General features: G+C 41.0%; 1 protein-coding gene across 1 annotated transcript; it reads left to right on the plus strand.

The window, feature by feature from the left end:
- Window positions 1-1,054: 1,054 nt before the first annotated feature.
- LOC143322052 (cytochrome P450 2K4-like) lies at window positions 1,055-8,862 on the plus strand. The gene is made up of 9 exons (XM_076732935.1): window positions 1,055-1,365; window positions 1,471-1,633; window positions 1,829-1,978; window positions 2,061-2,221; window positions 4,312-4,491; window positions 5,062-5,203; window positions 5,404-5,588; window positions 5,864-6,005; window positions 6,090-8,862. The coding sequence occupies exons 1-9, from the start codon at window positions 1,159-1,161 to the stop codon at window positions 6,275-6,277; spliced, it is 1,518 nt and encodes a 505-aa protein (XP_076589050.1). The 5' UTR covers window positions 1,055-1,158; the 3' UTR covers window positions 6,278-8,862.
- Window positions 8,863-23,353: the final 14,491 nt, after the last annotated feature.

Genomic DNA, 23,353 nt, shown 5'->3' on the forward strand with positions numbered 1-23,353 from the left:
CATTGAATTGGGTTGTTAGCTATGTGTCCAACCCCAACCTAGAGAAGTGGATTGCACTTAGTCAGGCCTCTACCTTCAGACCTGTCCAACTTGGGTGTCCCACCTGAAGACTAAGCTCCTGCTGGTATAGCTCTTAAGGTTACTGTGGCACGCAAACCCCCTGACCACAATAAGGTGGCAATCCCTCAAGGGGGGAAAATGAAAAATAAAAATAAAATAAAATAAAATAAAATAAAACATCCTTCGTCCAGATTTTATCAGCCAACAACATAACATATATCTTAACTGGATGGCCTAATTCTCAAATAAATTTTAACCTAAAGTAAGGCTTCACACACTATAATCAGTATTTACAAAACTGAAAGGTAGTCTTATGAATAAAAAAAAATAAACATCTCAAACTAATTTATAAAACACAAAAGATATAGAACAGAACGTTTTATGTTTTCTTTCCTTTTTTTCTTTTTTTTTTTTTAGCAACCAAACAGTTCAAAAGCCGCTGTGATTAAATGAAACAAAGCAGTGCAGAGCTACAGCCTGGGGCGGGGCTTTACGTAGGGGTCTGTCAAACACCGTCATTTGTCTTCAGTCTGTCACATGCAGTGCACGTGGACTCATTTCTGTGCTTGTTGTGACTGAGAAAAGGCAGCTGCTTCTTCCAAGTCTTACCGCCCCGTGGCCGCGCTGAAACCTGACAGCGCGCTGTCTGGCTACGTCTTGGCTCATTTGCATACTAACAGTGATTGGATGTTTACTGGGGGCTGAGGGGAGGTGAGTGTGTGTGCGCTGACCAGCCTGTGAAGACGCACACAGCGGAAGTACCGGGAGATGAGAGAAAGTTGATACTCTATCGTCTTCGTGTCCTCTTTTCGGCGGATTTTTCCGCTACTGCAGATACTTTTGTCAACTTGTAATGTATTAATTTTGTGAATATATTAAAAATGTGCTTTCTCACCTTATAAAACTTTGATTTGAGGGGGCAAGACATTTATTTGAGGGGGGCGTTGCCCCCTCTTGCTCCTGCGTAGAGCCGGCCTCGTTTGGGGCTGTGCTTATTCTCAATTTGCAGTCATAAAACAGCCACATCCCCAAAAGCAGGAATCCAGGGAACTTACATTGTCGAGCGAAGTGGCAGCATAAGGACGCAGATTGTTTCCAATGGAGATATTAAATCTTTTTCTCCAGTCCTTCAGTTCTGTCTCCCTGTTGGGGACTCTGGTGCTGCTCCTGCTCGTCAGCTTCATGTCCTCCTCCAGCAGCAGCTCTGAGGCAAAACAAAAGGAACCTCCAGGACCCAGACCACTTCCCTTGCTCGGTAATCTGCTGCAGCTGAACCTCTTGGGGAGAAATAACACATTAATGGAGGTGAGGCAGTGGCTGGAGTAGGCTTTAGCTTCTTTCGTTTGCGCTCTCAACAGATGCACTGTCAACAGCTCTGTCACCTTGTCTGCTTTCTCCTCCTTTTGTTAGCTTTACAAGAAATATGGATCAGTGTTCACTGTGTATTTTGGCCCCAAGAAAGTAGTGGTCCTGGCAGGATACAAGACGGTGAAGGAGGCATTCGTCAACTACGCCGATGAGTTTGGAGAAAGAGATCAGTTGCAAATTCTGGATGATTTTACTCAAGGACATGGTGAGGAAATAAAGCACACATCTGTTGTCAAACAATTTCCCTGTTGAAGCAGATGTTAGGCATTTGTTAACTACTTCAACTTTACAACTTCATGTCTCCTTTTGGTTCAAGCTATTATTGCTGTCCGTAAAACAACTTACTTTACCCGGAATTAGATATATTAAGTCTTATCTTATCCTATCTTATCCATCTCAGGTGTTATGTGGTCCAATGGTGATACATGGAAAGAGATGAGGCGCTTTGCTATGACTAACCTGAGAGATTTTGGGATGGGCAAGAAGCTATGTGAGGACAAAATAATTGAGGAATGTCACCACCTCACCAGAGTGTTAAAGAATTTCAAAGGTAAATTGCATATTTTAATTAACTATGTTGATAACACTTGCATACAAAATGATTTCACTTTTTTCTGTTTCCCTTGTTGCAGGAGAACCTGCAGATACAACCCAATCAATAAGCTATGCAGCGTCTAATATTATCTGCTCCATCACTTATGGCAGCAGATTTGAATATGACGACCAAGAGTTTACATCCCTGGTAGATCGAACATACAAAAACATGGAACTTTTGGGGACCCCGTCAATACAGGTATCATTTCATGTTTCTGAAGTTTATACTTTCAGCATTGATATGTAAATATGGAATAGATGTTATTATGATGCATATTGTTGTGAATAATAATAATAAAAATATAAAAAAGACTGAATGAACATAAAAGCGAGGATAGAGAGCGAAAGTAAAACAAGATGGACAATAATAACCAATAGTAAAAGCAAAAATAAGGAATTGAGACTAAAGAATAAAGAGAATGTATAAGACGGAAATAAAACTGACTGAATTACAATAAAATAAATATAGAGATAGAATAAAAATACATAAAAATTTTGAAAGTGCAGCCGTGCATAAGCACAAGTTTCAGGCCTGTATCAGGAAGTCATAGCTAGTAAAAATCTAACATCAAGAGATCATTTTTTAACTGTCTTTTAAAAATGTTCAGCGAGCGTCTTCCCTGATATCTATAGATAGTGTGCTCCAGAGCGTTGAGACATCATGGACAAAGGCAGCAGCAGATTATCGCAGTTTTCTTCATGCCAAATAGTGAACAAGGAATTTAGCGATGTAGCTCGGTTCTGGCCCATTAAGGGCATTGTGTATGAGGAGGAGGACCTTACAGTCAGTTCTGAATGATACAGGAAGCCAGAGCAGAACAGTTAAAACTGTTTTTTTCAGAGGCCAGTAAATAATTCATTACAGTTATTGAGTATGCTTGAAATAAAGGCATGAATCAGTTTGTCTCTTAAGTTTTAGGCAATTACTCAGGACCCAAAAGTAGAACTCAGACTTGAAAGTCCATATAAAAGTTAAACCGAGAGCAGTTGATTATGACATTAGTTTTAAAAAATGTGGAGCGATGGAGTGAGACTGGCTGGATTGAGTTAGAGGCGAACAACGGAGCAAGACAAGAACACTGGAGACTGATTATGATCAGGGTGTAGCAGGTCAGGAAGGCCGGAGACAGCGACAATGGACCTGAAGCACATGCAAAATACAATTAAGCAAGTTTGAGGATAGCAAGAGGAAACTGCAAAGAACTGGGCGAGTTGGCCAAACATAGAACCGGTCTGACCCACTATCTAGTAAAGAGTAAAGTGAAGGACCGGGGTGTGTACACTGCAGGCTACAGGCAGGTGAGTTGATTGGCAGCAGGTGTGCAGGTGAGTTGCCAAACCCCGATTGAAGCAGACACACCAATACACACAAATAGAGAAAGACAAACAGGACACAGCACCTGAGCTTCAACTCAAGAAGTTAATTTCCCCAGATTATTAAACCCCAACTCTAACCCATTTCTGAGAATCACTCGAGGAGGAATCAGGTTGGATGCTAGCAAACTCAGGAATGGGAACTTGTTGAGGGTTAGCAGGCTAGGCGTTAGGCAACACAGAAGCTTGAGCTGGCAGCAATAGCTAACTATTGGGAAACAGCATGAGGGCGAACCAATGGTGCGGGCTGGATAGACATGAACCAACATGGATCAGTCCAGGGGAGCTGATGGCCAGGGAGGGTGGTCAACTGGACAGGATAGAAACAGGATGGCTTGGCTGCTGGAGACCAACAGAGGGAGAAATTGGGGTAGACATGCTAAGTTCAGCATAGGAGTCACTGGAGGAATCAAGAAGAATTTAACCAGGGCGGAACCTCATCCACATCCTCTGGTGGAAAGCTTGTATCTGCTGGTCAGGTTGTACTGTCAGGTTGTGATTGTTCGAAAGGACCCAAATGCTGAATACCAAGGCAGGCAAGCTGAAGAACAAAATGGAAGCTTTAGTAACCAAAGGTGAATCCAGACAAACAAAACAGGAAGGCAAAAATTGTAGGAGCAGGCAGGGACAAAAATCATCAAACAAAGAAAATCTATATATTACAGGCAGGAAACAAATGCGTTACAAGGGAGCAAACGCAGATAACTTGACCACTGAGAGACGGAAAGCCTGACTAAATACACTGAGGGCAGTTGATCGAAACTGGAGTTTGGGGCTCACTTTGAAAGTGATAAGAAATATGGTGGTATCCCTCAGTCCCAGTGGTCTATAATATCCAGGATCCACAGAGCATCTATTCCGTAACCTTATTTGTTCAGGTTATTTTGAATATTAATAAGTATATCTTTTTGACAGATGTACAACCTGTTCCCGTGGTACTTGAAATGGATTCCTAAGAAGAAGGAAGTCCACAGATTGTTTGCTGCCAACAAGAAGCAGAACCTAGAGCTGTTTAGGCATTTGAAAGAGACCCTCAATCCAGAGCAGTGCAGAGGCCTTGTGGACGCATTTCTGGTCCAGCAGCAAAAACTGGAGGTTGGTAAATTTAGAATTTATCAAAGTTGATACAATAGATTAGACAGTGAGGGGAACAATGTGTACTTGTGTACATGTCATGAATTCATGGTGGTGCTTGTAATGAGGCTTGTATGAGATGAGCCACATCAATGCAGACCTGCGCAACTTCGTCCGTCTTACTGAGTGCATTGCATGATGGTTAGTGATTTTGTCCAACTTGCTCTGGAGGCTGCGTGAGACTTGGAAATCAACGCTTGTAGTTGGGTGAGCTAGTCATTACAGTCTTGAGCTGCAGAAGCAAAATGCTTGATGGGAAACGACTTGCCAATGGATCAAGCTGAGCGCTCATTGGGAGGTTTTACATTGTGTTAGCGACACAACTCTTCAATTGGTTGTGCATCAGTTTCACATCGTGACTTACAATTAAATGACAGCACTTCTGTTATCGTGTTTCATCATAATTGCACAATTTCTGTTTTGAACTGCAGCACGCACCTAACTAAATAAAACAATCTCATTGATTCTTTGTAACTCCATGCTCGTAACTCATGTAACTCCAAGCCTCCAACTGCTGATCTTTATGTACAGAAATCCGGGATGACCAACAGTCACTTCCACACTGAAAACCTTTTGATGACAGTTGTTCAGCTGTTTGCTGCTGGCACTGATACAACTGCAGCGACACTCAGATGGGCACTTCTTTTCATGGCGAAATATCCAAAAATACAGGGTAAGGAGCTGCAAATGTGTACAGCTTTTATTTGGAAACATACTTTTCAAGCAGAACAAAATCGTCATCATAAAAAGAAAAACCCACAAAAGTAGAGTTGCTGGCACTTACTCGTATTTTCTTCATCTACAGCGATTCAGTAATGATGACATAAACTATGAGTTCCTTCATTTTTGTCATCTGTCCCTTTCATGTCCCAGACCAGGTCCAGGAGGAGCTGAGCAGGGTGATAGGAAGTCGTCAGGTGCAGGTGGAGGACAGGAAGTACCTGCCCTTTACTGACGCTGTCATCCATGAGACGCAGAGGGTGGCCAACATCGGCCCTGTGGCACTTCCTCACAGAACGAGCCAAGATGTCACTTTCCAGGGTTACTTCATTAAGAAGGTCAGATTACATGTGTCTAGCTTGACTTCGAGACAATTTTGTGGTGGGCGATGAATTTCAAGCGTCATGGCTGATCGTGGTCGACAGTTGGGTGTCTATACCCTGTAGTGTGACTGAAACCAGTAAATAAGGCACATTATTTCTTTAACTTAAATTCTATCTGATGATTTATTTGTCTTTATCAGGATTCACTTTTTGAAGTGTGATTTCTCAATAGGCATCACTTGATTTTATTTCTATATCCTTAAAAGTTCAATATGTGTTTTTTTCCGCAGGGGACCACGGTGTTTCCTCTCTTGACATCCGTCCTGTACGATGAGGATGAGTGGGAGAAGCCACACAGCTTTTATCCTGCCCACTTCCTGGACAAAGATGGAAAGTTTGTCAAACGAGATGCCTTCATGCCTTTTTCTGCAGGTTGTTGAATTTTGCCGTCACTTTTTGTCAATGTTCATTTTTTTTAGCAGTGGGCCTCACGTCTGTCTTCATTCCCTCTCACAGGTCGCAGGGTTTGTCTCGGAGAGAGTCTGGCCAGGATGGAGCTCTTCATCTTCTTTGCCAGCCTCCTGCAGCACTTTCGCTTCACTCCTCCACCTGGAGTTTCAGAAGATGAACTTGATTTGACTCCACGTGTGGGCTACACCACCAACCCTTCAGACCATAAACTGTGTGCTGTTTCTCGTATGTGAGGAGGACGAAGGCTTGATCCATTATTATAGACTGATAGATTAATAGACTAGTCATGATATTTCAGCCTCTGCAGGGTTGATCTTGTGTCTTGTTAAAATCATTCTCCAGCAGCTACAAGCAGTAGCAGTTTAGTTTTGTCAGTTGTTCAGTGTATGAATAGTACATATTGGGATCACCATAAAAACTGGATACAAAGGCACAATGTGGATGTGTAAGCATGTTGAACCAATAAGTCCAAGTAACTGGTCACAGTGAACCTGTCCAGGTGGAACTATGCAGTTTTCTCTGCTGTTCGGTCAGTGTGTCTTATTTGATAGTTCCAACATGTTTCTTTGTCATCTTATACACACACGGACAATGATTTAGACAGATTTTATGACTGTTTACTTTGCCACATGATGATTTACGAGTTGTAGAGGGTAATGTGATCTTGTGATACCAGTGGCTGATGCTCTGGACTGGTCGTCCTGACACAGCACACAAAATATCTGACACATCTGTCCTGCCACGTTTACCTGTGCCTTTACCCCTCTGGAAGCTAAAACTTAATGAGGCAGTGCAGGAAACGCTCCAGAGCAGTCTCCCTGTTGAAGGCTTATATTCCATGTGATGCAAACCGGTTGCATAAATATCAAATTACAGAGAACACTCACCTTACTTCTACTGCTCAGCCATGATTGTTTATTCCAATCATTGGAATGTGGTGATGGGCAATCTTCCTCTTTTGACTAAGTCAGATCATTTGGGTCAGCTCCCAAATGGCCCTTCATGTAGCAGTCAAATTTTATCTATGATTGGTATGAGTGCACATTTATCACTTACATTATCATAATACCATAATTTTACATTCATGAGATCATATTTTTTATGCATCTCTGTCTTTTCTGCCATTGTGATGTTTTCTTTCTTTTTTTTTTAAATTTCATTTCTTTACATCTACACAAGCAACAACCCAAAACACACAACAGCCAAGCAGGAAATGCAGCCATGGAGCAATGGTCCGAGTGTCAGTGGGTGTGTTTTCTGGAGTTACATTTTAATGAAATTTTCACTGATGAATGCTGGCAGAACCACTTACAACAACACTGGAATGGGTTAGAACACAGGCAACCAGAGTGTACCCAGAAAGATGATCAGGTACACACCAAGAATCATTTGCATGCTCTGATATGGCTGTCAAATAATACTTTCATTCAACACATGGAAATCTGCGGGTGCGCTGCAGTAGTGGGGGTCGATGTCGAAACAGGCCGCCAGAGTAGGCCGAGGTAGAGTAACTCCTTAGGTCGTTTTCACACCTGACCAAGCGGACTTGGTGCGATTGGGGAGCTGAAAGTCGCAACATTGTTGCATTTATCACTTCTTTCGGTTCCGCTTTCACTGTCATTTCTAAAGCGAACCGAACTTTCTGAGCAGCATCACGTGGTTGAAAGGGGCGCTCGTCGATTGGACAAAGTAGGAGGGGAAATCCCTCCTCCCGGCCCGGAAAAACAACAGTAAACATGGAGCATCATGTGAAGTTCCTTCGTTTCAAACTCATTCCCCCCATATTCTCACTAAACTGTTTAAAAATGTCATTGTTTTTGTGAGTGGATGTCAGAAGTGGGTTTATGTGGTCATCTGACCATATTTCAATGAGAGCTTTGAGCTCTTCATTTGTCCACGTCTGTCCTCTCGCCATCTTTGTTTTGGTTTAGAGTGCGCGCTGTACTTCCTCTACCCTTGATGCACTGCGTATGCACTACGAATAGCATCACTACGTACGTTTGGTCCTGTGTTTGGTCCAGTGAGCTTTCACACCTGCCCAAACGAAGCGGACTATCCGAAGAAACGAACTGTGGTCCGTTTAAAGCGGACCAAACAGGTCTGGTGTGAAAGCGACCTTAGAGTGTGCTGGGTTTAACTTTCAGGTTGTAGTGTTGCCGATGTCAAGAAGAGTCCCATGGCTGTATGTAATGAAAACAATCACTCGGGCACACTGATGAAGACAAACATGTAAACATCACATTATCGGGACAGAGCGGAGCCGCTGCGTCTGCACGGGCCACCATGTTGTTGTAACCTACAAACTCACACTTGTGATAAGACATAATCATGCGTCCTGTAATTCCCCCCAGGCACGACGAACATAAGTAGATTTCTTGAACTGATTTAATGAAGCCTCCAAATCTTCATCAACACATAAAAACTGTACAGAACAATACAATTAACACAATTAGCAAAATTAGCTACTGAGCACATCATCAAACCACACAATGTACATTGCATGTAGCTAGCTTACAACAGAACGAAACAATATACAGACAAATAATAAAATACCTTTTTGGCTGCATGCCACAATGAGGGAATTGTCCTTTCTTTGTCTTTTGCTTGATGAACTTAAACTTGTTCGTGAGTGTTCCGAAAAGGCTGCGGGGCCATATGAGCCTCCATCCATCATTGTCAAGAAGGCGGCGGAAGTGCGTGACCCGAAAAGAGAAGGAAACTACGTCTCCTCAAAACAGCGTGAGAACAAGCTTGTAGATATAATCATGGGAATAATCATAAATAAGTGAAACCATGTGTCACTCAATAAAACAATCTGAAAATACAATCATGTCTCCAATTATTTATATGAAATGTATATATATAAACTGTATATCCATTAGGTATCACTGGATCATTATGGATACATTTACACTTCCAAGTGTTTTGTTTTGTTTTGTTTTGTTTTGTTTTGTTTTGTTTTTTTTAAATCAGAAACTCGCAGGACAAGAGACCACAAAGTCCTTCAACCATCAGCACGAGGTTCATAGAACAGCCGCCTTTATGCTCAGCAAAGCAACTCAACTGGAAAGAATATCTTGTCTCTCATTCGAACACAGATCCAACCATCCAAACACATTGTTTTTTTCCGAACAGGACATTATGGGAAGGTTTCACATGATTCACATACAAACTTGTCATTTACAGTGACCTTGTGGTTAGCTGTCTACTGTCTGGTAAGTCATTCATTTTTCAGGAACATGGAAATGAAAAGATACCCTCCACTGCCAAAACTAAATAGAAACCCAAATTGTACACCCATACTTTATGTTTGTCTCATTACAAAACCATGGCCACTAATACATTATCCAGTTCTTCCTACAGTGGTTAGATGGGGTTGAGGTCGGGGGCCCCTGTGCAGGCCAGTCAAACTCTTCCACAACAAACACTGGTTTAATAATTTCTTTACCAAGCTGGCTGTGCACCAGGAGACCGTTAAACTGAAACACAAAATCATCTCCGACATTAAGATCTGTGATGTGTGTTATGATGAAAGTAAACATCAGTACGTTAATAATAAGTTACGATCCTTGGTTGCACTCCAAAACAAATTTAAGGTTAAGCCATTATTTAAGTAGAAAACCGAATACATTTCTGTGGCGCTCACCTTTTTCTGAGGACAGGCTAGCTGATTAGGCTGTCCTGCTGGAGATTGTTTGATTAGAAATAGCACAATGTGATTTCAACTTCATTGATATTCATAAAATTCTGGATATTTTCTGGATCACAAAATGTGCTTGAATTGTAAAACAGAGAATTCAGAAAAACAGAGATGGAAAACAGAACGAACCTGTTGAACCCGGAGAGTTTCTGTTGCACCTTTGCCAGTGTTGTCAAATTTTGTCTGTTTAAGCGAGCTGTGAAATACAATTTGACATTAAGTGTTATGAAGTCAGCCCACATATTATGAGCGAAGGATGCACATGAATAATGAATGTGAGATGAAGTGCAATACATTTTTATCTAATGATCAATATTGAATGATGTTTTGCAGCAGTTGTGTTGTGGGCATGGTGTTTCAGCTGAGAGCAACAACTACTGCAGATATGCTTTTAGATTGAAACAGAGTATCAGACAGATACCACAACCCAAGTCCAGTTGCCCTTGATTCAACCCTCCTTGGATAACAATGACCTGGATGACTGAGAATCCTCATAGTCAGTATCAGACAAAAGCACTTTGTGAAAGTTCCCATGATAATGGCTGCAGTCTGTGTCCTTGAAAACCTCTGAGACTGAAATATTTTCTTTCCCTGAGAATGTGCTTCATGAAGCAGTGGAGGGAAAAAAACAGTCAGTACAGATGTTCATTAATTTAACATCTTTAACCCTACAAACTTACTCTATGTTGCTCAAACCAGCAGAATTTTCCTGCAAATATACCAAATACAATAAATGTTAAAATTCTAAGTAAATGTGTATAAAATGTTGCATTAAACATTTAGAGTGTTTTTAGGGTGCTCTTGAAATATGACTTGTTGGATTTTAATATTTCACAGCAGATGGTGGAGTGTACATGTATGGGATGTCAAAAAGTGTACTCTGAAGTGAATAAAATAAGGACACTGGGAACATCTGCCCTTTAAGTGCTCACAGTGTACATTGTTTGTGCCAGTGGAGATTTATTCTTGCTAAGAGAAAGAAATAGCTGAAATTTTTAGAACATCAAGTGCAACTTAAAGTCTCAACTAGAACCTGGGTAAGCAAATTTATTTCAGGCGGTTTAGCAACTTGAGTCACACAACACACCTACTGTACATTGTTCTACAAACTGCCTCACATACCACTCTGAACACGTGTTCATGAATGTGTTCACCTTTTTGGTGAATGGTGAACTGAATGTATCAGTTTACAACTAATGAACGTGAACTTCCGCAAAGAGTTAACGACGCGCATGCCCAAGTATTTTACAGCATTCAACATGCCGACATTACTTAGGTCGCTTTCACACCAGAGCTGTTTGGTCCGCTTTAAACAGACCAGAGTTCGTTTCCTCAGATAGTCCGCTTTGTTTGGGCAGGTGTGAAAGCTCACCCGAACTCTGGTCCGCCTGAAAACGTGGGTCTCGGTTCGCTTGCAAGTGAACCCTGGTTTGGTTCGTATGCAGTGTGAAAGCTCACCGGACCAAACACAGGACCAAACGTACGAAGTGATGCTATTCGCAGTGCATACGCAGTGCATCTAGGGTAGAGGAAGTACAGAACGCACTCTAAACCAAAACAAACATAGCGAGAGGACAGACATGGACAAATGAAGAGCTCAAAGCTCTCCTTGATGCTGCTCAGAAAGTTTGGTGCACAATGCAACACTGACTACGTTTACATGCAGTCAATATTCAGGTTATGGTCAATATTCCGGTTTCTGAAACATTCGGAATAACCTGTTTACATGTGTGAGTAAACAGGGTTATTCCTGTATACGTGATAATTGTAATCATTGGGATATAATGATTGGGATATCCCGATCAAAAGAGCGACACACGGAGAACATCATGATGCAATGCGCGTTATTTCAGCTTTACATAGTGAACTTTTCGTTCACCTTCTTGTAAATCTCGCTATCCCGGTACTTTCTACTGTCTACAAAAAACATCATATTCATGTCTTTCATGGAACATTAATTTGTGTTCTGCGCATGTTCTATTTGCAAGGAATCTTGGTCTTTTGAATGCAGGAACTACTTGTTGAAAACATGGCGAAATGGAGGACGCCACACTTTTGGAGCAAGGAGGAGACAAGTCACCTCGTAAATGTGGTGAAAGACATGAATGTCATGTCTTTTGTAGATGGTAGAAAGTACTGGCATAGTGAAGAAGGTGAGCGAAAAGTTATGCTACATAACCGCAATATTGACCTTAACCGGAATATTGACTACATGCAGTCAATATTCCGGTTATGGTCAATATTCCGGTTTCTGAAACATTCAGAATAACCTGTTTACATGCGTGAGCAAACAGGGTTATTCCTGTATACATGGTAATTATAATCAGTTGGGATATCCCGATCAGAACACGGACAACGTGTCGATGCACGGAGAACGTCATGACGCAATGCGTGTCATTTCAGCTTAACGTAGTGTAACTTTTCGCTGACCTTCTTGTATATCTCACTATCCCGGTACTTGCTACCGTCTACAAAAGACATAATATTCATGTCTTTCACCACACTTACAAGGTGACTTGTCTCCTCCTCGCTCCAAAAGTGTGGTGTCCTCTGTTTCACCATGTTTTCAACAAGTAGTTCCTGCACTCAAAAGATCAAGATTCCTTGCGAATAGAACATGCAGAACACAAATTAATGTTCCGTTCGATGGGGATATTCCGATAGGCGTATATGACCAAATATTCGGGTTAGAAAAGGAGAAAACCCAGGGGTCATATTCGGGTTTTTAAAAACCGGAATATGAGCACATTCCGGTTATTCAAGGTGTTTACATGACCGTGCGCAACCGGGTTATTACTGATATTCCGGTTATGAAAGGGTTTTTGACTGCATGTAAACATAGTAAATGTTGCGACTTTTAGCTCCCCAATCGAACTGAGTCCGCTTGGTCAGGTGTGAAAATGACAAGAAGCTCAACAACAAGAAGCAGTGGTGGAGGAAGCTTCTAGATCCTGGAGTAGAAGTATAAAGTTACATTAAAAAAAAAAAAACTCAAGTAAAATACCAACCGTGATACCCAAAAAGTTGAGAGGCTGCGTTGAACAGAAAAAAAAACAAACAAACTGATATCTGTCCCATGAATATGAAGCTGGGAAAAAAGACTCGGAACAGAGGGAAACTGGTAGCCTGGCTCTGACCTATTTCTCTAGCTTTAGAGGTGCCTGTGTTACGATTAGTGGTCGTTGAGCAAAAACAAGGAGTGAACCCAAAAGTGCAGACTTGACAAAGACAAAAAGGCTGAGCGGAGGCAGTCCAAGTAATTTATTCAGCCAAAAATAAAGGCAACCAAAATCCACCACATACAAAATCCAAAAAACAAAAGGCAGTTCTAGGAAAACAAACTCATAACCAAACTAGAAGAACAAGGACTAGGCCAGGATACCTTCTAAAGTCACGGGGAACAAGGAAACCACACACAAGGGGATGATCCCACCAAGACAAAAGAAACACACAGACTTAAATAGAGGTGGACCCAATCAACCTAACAAAGGCGGGAAACCTACAGGAAGTAAAGAAACTAAGACACACAAGGGAAGGCTACCAAAGTAAAACAGGAACAAGGCTACCAAAATAACAGGATCCTAACAGCCTGGTAGGAGCAAGAAAGTCGTTGTCTTTATGCTAAGCTAAGCTAATCGGCTGTTGGCTGTAATCATACTTTCACCACCCAGACATGACAGCGATACTGATAGCGATACTGATATTCTTATAGAAGTGTATTACCCAAAATGTTAAGCTATTCTTTTAATGAAAACTGTCATTTTATACATTGTTATATGTGTCCATATGTTCCATAGTTATCGTCCCACATGAATGACGTAAAAATGCCATAAACCACATTCTCAAATTGCACTTTATAAGATATACTAGGTGTCCAAATGGTCATTTATTTAACCTTTATAGATCAGTAATAAGCCATTAATAATGATATCTTTTGGGCAACCAACTTGCTTTGTCTTTCTAAAAAGCTAATGCACGACAATGCATAAGAAGACCATCGGAGACAAAGTCCATTTATTAACAACTTACATTATCAACATTTACAGCCGCACATTATATGGCTCATTAGAATATGAATGAATCACTAATACAGGCTGATAGGTTCATAAGGGCCCATTATGTAATGGTCAGTTTGTGACCACAACCTTACCGTTGTAGCACTGCACATACGAGCAGTTTCTCAATTCAGGGGCCACACCCTTCAAAGGCTGCATTTACAGACCGACGGTGTCACAGTGCCGCTACAAGGCTGTCCCATTTTGAAGGGTCCTTTAAATGTGGCGTTCTTTTCCTGATTTTGGAGGATGCAATGGTTGGATCCTCCGAGCATTGGTTAAAAAATCAAGGGGCTTTCAAACGTCAAAATGAAATAATCACTGACAGCCTTTGAAAGAAAAACCTTTGAAGCCTTCACTTTTAAACTTAGGAGGTTCAAAGGTTGGCTTACATCTGACTCAGAATGTAATGATTTTATACATAATTCATACTTAATATTATGTACATAAATGGACTAAGTTGAACAATTTCAGAACCCTGCTTGGTTTTCAGGCAATTAAATATCACTAACAGAATCCACAACAAATGTAGTGATTGATTACATGGCGAACTTGAACTTGGCTATTGTTGCTTTTGCTTGGTGGCATGAAGAAAAATGTATTCTGATATTTTGCTTTTTTTTAAGGGAGCAAGGAGCATAATGCTCAGTTTATTAAGAGTAACTTGGAGATAAGGCAGTAATAGCCCATTTGTAATATCTCCATTTGACCATCTTGTACTTTTCATTTAAATTAGCCCTCACCCTACACAAAGACCATAATAAACCAGTAGATGGAGCAATACCCTTTTTTCTCAGTTGTGTTGTTTGTAGTGCGGTCTGAGGGATGCAGGCTGTGACTGTCACCTTTTTTTCTTTTTCTTTTTAAACCCACAATAGAGCATCCAACTAAATTAATTTCTAGGGGATTTTGTGTCTGGCCTGTGTGTTTCCCTTTTCTCTTGTTTTCTCTCCACGATTGGGACAAATCTGGAGAAAATGTCCTAATTGCCTTCACCCCTGAGGACACACAAGGGCCACATACAGTAGTGGATGACCAGGAGGGGGACAGAAGCCAGCCAGTGGCAGTTAGAGAAAAAGAATGAACGTCTTCAGCACATAAGGGAAGATATGATGTCACAGAGGACAGAGAACACAGGACAGCAGAGAGTGAATGGAAAGACTCTTCTGGAGTTGAAGGATTAAAATGAATATTTAATGAATGATTAAGAATAAAACAAATTTTGAATATATTGTTTGTGTCATTTACGGCAGTATTCACAACTATTAACAACATTAAGTACATACAGTGGGAAAACAGGGTGTCCTTAAAAAGTCTTTAATTCAGTTCTGTAAATATAAGAAATTACAAAATGTGTTTACCAGAGACATCATCCTTTATGCTGAATACAGAATCTTAACACTGAGTGTAAGTTCCTGTTTATGTGTATTGTTTTGCATTGGGTTTATTGAGGAGTGGGTAATTGGTGAGTGGTGCGGGGAGGGGAAAGGGGGTTATCTGAGCAAATTGCTACTTCACACACCAAAATGACTGGAGAGAGGAGATGCAGGACATGTTATGGAGAATTAGCTAACAGAGAAATAGCCAGCATGTTCAGATAACCAGCAGGTTTGCCTGTTTTACCGGGGCCACCTCATCCTTGGGTTAGCTGTTGCTGCAACAAGGAAATAAATCTGGGCTCAAATGCACATTGCCTCCTAACTGTTCTTCCTCTGTCTGCCTAGCTACCTCACAATGCTAGATTATTTATTATCAATATATCATACTGTGTGTGTGTGTGTGTGTGTGTGTGTGTGTGTGTGTGTGTGTGTGCATGTAAAACATACAGTCTGGACACAGCCAGTCGCTGATTGTCAACTGCAGCTGTCAAGGCACTTTGCAAAGCAAAAGTAAGGCCAGACTATCTCATTTAACACTTGGTTTAGCCTTCTGTTTTCAGAAGGATGCAGCCCCTGAGCTGGACACGGCTGAAGATTTTACAGTGATAAAGGACGAAGATTTACCATCAAAATTTGAAGTAGTCTTCAATTCCTCACAGAAGTAGACAAAAGCATTTCTACCTGACGACCATGGATTTTGTCAGCTTGAAATGATGACTCTCACTAGCAATTTTAATAGAGGCAAAATCTGAAAAACCTAGAAAACGGTTGACCAATTTTCTAATCTTGTTTTCACTGAAAACACATCGAAAATGAGAGAAAAAGTAAAATCTTGTGCTGTCCTGGAAAATGATCAACATTGGAACAGGTATTTTTCTAACGTAGCCTGTAACCTCACAAAATAATGTAGAAAGCTAATTGTTTTTGAATGCAACACTTGGTTACTGCTAAGCTAGTTAACTAGACATGCTAACATTTGTAATGTATGTTACATCAGATAAAGACTAATTTTGAGTTTTTGAATGGCTCCAAAAAAGATGCCACTTTTCAGACTCCTGGGATACCCGAGTGTTGCTCTTCATAGGACCTCATGTGACAGAAATGCAAAGCTTAACAGGCCTGTTGGTGACTACTTACGGTTACTGAGCTAAGATTGGATGGTTGCTGTTTGGAGGAAGGGTTTACTGAAGGGTCAGTTGTTTCCCTGAGATGAGTTGTGTTAGACCTTCGCCTGAGAATTTTGTTAGGACCCAAAGATGCAGACCAGAGACAGAGATATTAAAAAAAACAATTTATTTTCATACCCCAAAAGGTGAAACAGAAAACACACTCATAAGGAGTGGATGCAAAAACTAACACAAGGTGCACTCAAAAGGAGTGGGGAAAACAAAGGAAGCTCAGTCAAAGCGGGTTTGAGGCAAGGCACATACTGACATGGCAGAAGACACTGAAACACAAAAAAAAAGCACACTATGAGTGGCAATCAAACCTGCCACAAGTAGGAGAGAACTCTCCCCTTTTATACTGTGCCTTAATCAGGATCATTTGCAGGTGTGCACCTGAGGGGGCGGAGCTGGCTGAGTGTAGGTGAACACCCAGCTAGACAGACACAGGAGAACAGACAGGCAACAATAACACAGGGGAACAGGAAAAGACATACTAGGACTAGTAGGACAGGTCTGTAGGATCGTAACAAGTGTCCTGCTCTGCCTTCAGGTGTTGAACTACTATGACATCCTAAAGGAATACAGCTTCCACCTGTTTCAAAGAGGAAACACTGTTTTCCTTATTGGAGGAAGAGGGGACATGCTGACAGCTTCTTCATATTTTACCCAAAATCATCAGAGTATAAAACATACCTGATTTAGACCTGAAGAGGCTCCGAAAAGCTTATAATAAACTCCTTAAAAGTGAATGTGTTTGCCATGGATTGGAAGAATTTAGACCGTGTCCTGCTCTGTGTCTCCCTCATTGTTCTCCACTTCAGCTTCTTGTATGGTTGATGCAGAGTCACCACAGAGAAGGAGGGAAGGGGAGCATGGCCTCTTCTGGAGAAGTGCAGTAGTTCCTTCCCCAGACCAATTGACTACTCATCCATTTGTCTAGCTAGCGCCAACAATGGTCATGGCTCTGTCTATTTGTTTGTTACAGTGTTCCTGCACAGTATGTGATCTACAGCAAGCCAGGAGAGCTGAAATCCAATGGCAAAAGACCAAGCGAACCTGGAATGCTTTGTGTTCACAATGTACAGGTTAAGCAAACCACTGAGCGGACTTAAAGCGAACCTCACTTAGACCTTGTTTCAGAGGGGTCTGAGTTCTTTAGTTCACATATATGCAAAAAATGACTGATCGCTCTGAGTTGTTTGGGGGGGCTGAAAAGCACCAAGTGAGAAAAAATCCTAAGGCTCAAGGGACCACCAAGAACATGAATCATCCTCTGTGAAAGCTCATATCTGTTATCCAGTATCCGTTTCTTCCGAGCTGGTATAAACTATCCCAATCCGCCATTTTTAGGACGCTCATAATGAGTTGAGTATTATGTAACATGTCGTGTTAGAGGGAAGATTCACTATGCTGCTCTCCCTCACTCGTCTTTTTCCTCCAGTGTATGTGTACTTCCTCTGAGCATGGCTCTCTGTCTTCTTATTACCATAATTCCCCTCACATTCCTGTGATCCTGGGGCCAATACAACACTGCTTGTGCATACTAAACTGCATTACCATGACTTTTCTAGGGAATACAAGGGCCAGTATTAAGGAAAATTACCCATGGGGTCAGCACCCCACCAGAGATGTAAAGGGGGCGCAAAGATAGAAGAATCTACACATGTGCAGTATCAACAATATCAGTGCTGTGTGCATTATCAGTATGCCTACGCACGAGTGTGTTACAGGAGGAGGAGGGGGCAAGACAGGAGTTGGGAAGACAGGAGGATGGCATCCAAGTACTACAGCCCGTGGTTGTATTCATGTCGTACCCCTTCAAGAAAATTCTTAAAGAAACTGCTTTAAAGGGAATGTATTTTCAACCTGTATCTTTTGCTGTTCACCTAAATGGTAAATTTCCACTCACCAAAGCTGTGCAGATTCAGGAAATGAGCAAATGAAACCTTATATAAGGACAAATAGTGTGAGACTCCTAAAACATTCTTCAAATGACTACATTCACCATCAGCACTGATTGCACATCCACATAAAATGTGACAAAATTTTCTATTGATGTTTTTAGTAATACCAGGTACTTTTCCTACTATGACAAGTCAAAATGTCAGTTGTGAAAAAAGACCTTTCGCGCAGGTGTGGAAACGTTACTGAATATGTTTACCATGGAGCATTGGAGCAAGCAGAGCAAATCCATACCCATTATTCACTTAGAGAGAACAAAGTTAGAGTTTTGCTTCCCAACTTTTTGTCTTTTAACAATGAACTTATCACAATACAGTCTACGCAATCAGGTGAATATATTTAAGCAGCAGACATCAACACATTTTTTCATCAACACAGAATCAGAGAGGTTGTTTTAAGTGTAACATGGCTAATATTTTTTCATATGCAGCATCAGGTTTACTTTAATCTTCTGATATCTTTTCATGTTTATTCCCCCCATTTCAAAACACAACTAGGCTCCTATGGTCTTTACCCTTTCCTTACTTGCCTACAGTATACATTATATATTGCGTATCACGTAGGCGCAGTCAATAAATGAAGACTGCTCTTTTATTTGGTGCAGATGTATAACCACAGTTATCAATAATAATCATCATATTGTGATCCAGATGAATAATTTCATTAGCTGGCCAATATTATTGACCAATATTAGCTAATCATGAATGTCAGTATTGGCATTTAAGTAACAAAAATTAACAGAAAAACAAAACAACTGAATTCTTTTTGAGGTAATTTAGAAATGTCACACTGCATAGTTTGTAAATTATGTGTTTAAATTAATCCTCTTTTGTCCAGTTAAGTAGCTGAATTGGTAAATATTGGTCAGACTCTGATAGTGATTTGATGGCAGGGGCGGACTGGGATAAAAAAAAAATATATATATATATATATAATAATAATAATAATAATAGGCCCTGGCATTTTGGACCAGATCGGCCCACCACATTCGATAATGCACACCTTTTTGGTTTTTTCGGTCTCTTGAATGTTTATACCAACTGTGCAACTCTTTAAAACCATGAACCTTAAGCCATGCCATGAGTTAACGGGAATCAGTGAGTGTGGACACATTAAATACTTCCAAAAAGTGTAATTTATTAACATTACAAAAAAAAGTATACTCCACCACTCCATCACAGTAATGGATCTTTAAGCAGAATTCATCCTATTGGGTGTACCTACGCGTTTCAGGGAGGAAGAAAAGAGAAAGAACAGAGATGAGAAATGATGGATCAGATGCTAACTCTTCCAAGAGTCGTACTCAATAAATTGTGAACTTACCCAGTCCAAAAGGATGAATGTAGCTGAACTCCTGGATGAACTTTGAACTCTGTATGTATGTTTGAGAGAGAAAGAGATTTAATTATTGGTCAATCTTCAAGATAAAAATAGCAGTGTAGAAATTGAAAACTTACAAGGTATGATGACACATGAATGAGGGAGAGGGCTACATACACAATGTCTTATAAATACCTGCATATACAGGTATTACAAACTAACCTGGCCATAGACCATTAGCCAAAAATGTGTTATTGACGTTTTATCATTATCAGATTTACCAAGGGGTTGGCTTGCTTTACTCATTACAAGTGTGCTGAAAGCAGTCCAGCTTACCGCAGGTTTTACTGCATGTCCCTGTTCAATGTCGCCACCACCACCACCACCACCACTGTCATCAGCCACGGGAGCTGATCCAGGAAGTCTTTGGTAAACCAAACAACAAACACTTCGACTGAATCTTAAATCCAGGCAAGGTTGGCACCTGGAGATCAATCTGAATAACACTGGAGAGTCTGGCAGGAAGACCAAGAACAATTTGGCACTGAGTGGGTGGGAGAGAGTCGCTTAAGTATTGAACTGATTGGTGATGAGTCGCAGGTGTGCATCAGGTGATGCGGGTGGGCGTGGTTACACCGTGAAGAGTGCTGGCTGAACAGGTGAGCAGATTTGTTAGATCCGTTTATTGTGGATCAGTGTAGGGCAGGCTACTTTTGAGCTGTAAGAGGTTACAGATTACATGGTCAGATGGTTGCCTAGAGCAATAAGTACTGATCTGAAAATTGGAGTGCACACTGTGCCTGCCTCGATGTAGAGACAGCTCTTTTTAAGCCATCCTACCCTGGATGATGTTGCACTCAGATTTGTCCCAACAACTCTGTCGGCCCACATTGTCCACACATGACCAAAAAAAGACATTCCTGCACAGTGAAACTATACAAAGCCAAACAATGAATGTTACATTCTATATATAAGCTTTTTACTGAAAACAATATATTTGGATGTCACCCCTTTGTAATCACCAACGTTATTAGTAACTGTAATTTAATTCCATGCTTTTTCTGTAACTGTAACAGATTAAAATGTCATCCATTTTGTAATGTAATTACATCACACATTTATATTTTATTAGTTACTCCTGACACTGTTGAGATTGTCTATTCCCAGCGCAACATCAAAAAGTCAGTTTTCACCACAAGACCAACACTTTGTCTTGTGTTGCCTCTTTTGCACGAGGCTCTTCTCTCGTTGACCCTCTCCTCCCACCTTTGCGCTACGAGCACAGTGCTCGTAGCGCAAAAGTACTGGCAAGAGGTAATGGATGAATAACTGAATAGACAGATGGAGGACTGTGCTGTAGCAGTGGACAACACTTCACATTGTTCGTCCTCAGCTTTAATTGTGTCCTGCGTCAGTGTGCCTGCTCATTGTGTTTCCCCTTTTTCCCTGTAAGGAGAAGAAGACACTGGCCCTGAAACAGAAACTTGGATATTACAGCATCAATAGTAAGATGATACAGCAAAGTAGAAAATAGAACACAAACTAAAAATAGAATGTAAACATTTGAGGTTATGCAAGCTGATGCAGATGATTCAACACTCTTGTGTGCACCCACTCAACAATTATGACTATTTTGTGCAAAGAGATAAAAAAATATTACTTGCTGCAATATTAATGAGTTTACATTTTTCACATAAACTGAATTGCTCATCTTTTGCTGCTGGCAAACCAAACAATGGAATTAACAGACAAAAACTGATTCAAGTAGAGATGCACCCATCCGATATGCCATATCAGTATCAATGCAGATACTGCCTTTGTTAAATAGATTTAGTATCAGCCATGACCTGCCTGGTCAATTTCTTTGTCAACGCAATTATAAAATTCAGTGTCTCTGCTGTTGGTTATATTTATTAAGTCAAGGTGGACAACCACTGCATTATCTAGTACCAATCCATGGCCTCGTGTTACCTTTCATAAAAAGACTAAAGGCTTGATTCCACCAGGCACAGCTGCCTCGAGCTCCGGCTGCGTCACAGCTGCCGGAGTTGATTGCATCCACTCTAGACAATGCTTGTGATTCCACCCGATGCGTGGCGATGTTTTTCAGATGTGTCCCAGAAGCGACTTTCTGTTCTGCTCCTCCTAAAATACCCACAGGTCTATTTTTGACTGAAGCCACGTCGAGCTGCACAGAGCAGGTTGAACCAGGCAGGAAGTCAGACATAGGAATGGCATAGAGAATCCAGTCAGTTTTCAAAATAAAACACCCTGTGAAACCATTTAATTATGTTGGGTATTTATTCAGGATGGCACAAAAACCAAGGAAAAATGATAAAATCAATAAAATATGAGCAAGTCAACAAAATATTGCAGGCAAAACACTCTGCCTCTGAAATGCTCCCCATTGGGTATGAAGCTGTACACAGGAAGGAACAAAACGGCTTTGCAGATGTGATGTCACATAGAGCCTGGTGAATTCAAAGAGTCTACAGCCATACTGCCCGCAGCTGTGTGAGGATGTGGCTCAGCACAGCGGTGCTTTGAGCTGAATGATTACATCAGTATGCTAATGTAATGCTGGTTACTCTTTGCGTTTGATCCTCTCACTTGTCTTTGTAATCTTCACTTCACCCATGCGGCCCGTCTCCAAACCAGACTTTGAATTTGCAGCACTGTCGCTTGTGACTCTCCTCTTTATACTTACACCCTGACATGACATACTATATCACTACCATCACCCGCACTATCAGCAATGATAGTTCCATTCACAGTCCAGTTGTTGATAATCTGTCTGGAGATAGGCTTTGTATCACCCTGGAGGATCCACCATGAGCATTTTAGCATTTAGCATTTACCTAAACCCAGCCTGCACCTGTTCATTACGCAACACCCAGGATGTGTTTTACTTCCTTACTGGGTGGTGTGTTTAGTTGGTGATTGATTAAAATACATGAGACCTTTCTTTTAAACTATGCGGAGGTACAGTCATGCTAACTTTAACCCAAAATGATGTCATCCTTGATTTTAGTGCATTATTGTGCATTATTCTTTATGCTCATAAACATGCACTATCAAAATGTATGATTTCCATAGAGTCAGCTGAGAGTGTCCCCTCTGGGGACTGATGCTGAATTGACCCTCCTCCTCCTAGATGGATACATGTCTTTTTTATTTATGAAATCCATTGCAAGACGCTAGCTAACACTCCTGATTAACAATGAGATCACAATCTTTACGACATGAGGCAGTGGTGCTCATGGGAAGTGTATGTCTTCATTCTGGGAAACATTACCACCTTTTTTTCCACAGGGGCCTTCAAAATCAACACAAAATAACAGCCCTTGTACCTGCTTTAAGTGACTCCAAAGTGATTACAATTCATCCTGAAAGGAACATCTACCAAATAGAATGAATCTCTTTAATAGTTTATGAGACCTGCTGGTGGCACTAGAGGAAATGTCAAGTCATTGGGTTCATCCTCTGGCGACCAGGAATGTTTGTACAAAATTTCATAGTGATGCATCAGATAGCTATTAAGATATTTAAAGCTGGACCAAAGTGGTGGACCGACTGGCTCACTGACATCGCCAGCAATAAAACCATTCTAGCAGTGAAGTCTTTGGATTTTGGTCTCAAATCAGAATTGGGTATCAGCAGCTTCTCTGAGTATCTGAATCATTATTAGATGAGAAATAGCTGGAAATGTGTGAAAATAACAGGCAAA

This window comes from Chaetodon auriga, chromosome 6 (genome assembly GCF_051107435.1).
Source record: "Chaetodon auriga isolate fChaAug3 chromosome 6, fChaAug3.hap1, whole genome shotgun sequence".
Classification (NCBI taxonomy): domain Eukaryota; kingdom Metazoa; phylum Chordata; class Actinopteri; order Chaetodontiformes; family Chaetodontidae; genus Chaetodon; species Chaetodon auriga.

Excerpts from the sequence above, each read along its gene's own strand:
- LOC143322052 (XM_076732935.1), top strand. The coding sequence starts at position 1,159 with ATGGAGATATTAAATCTTTTTCTCCAGTCCTTCAGTTCTGTCTCCCTG. Across the intron at positions 1,979-2,060 it reads AGTGTTAAAGAATTTCAAAG|GAGAACCTGCAGATACAACC; the intron begins GTAAATTGCATA and ends CCCTTGTTGCAG. Across the intron at positions 5,589-5,863 it reads AGGGTTACTTCATTAAGAAG|GGGACCACGGTGTTTCCTCT; the intron begins GTCAGATTACAT and ends TTTTTTCCGCAG.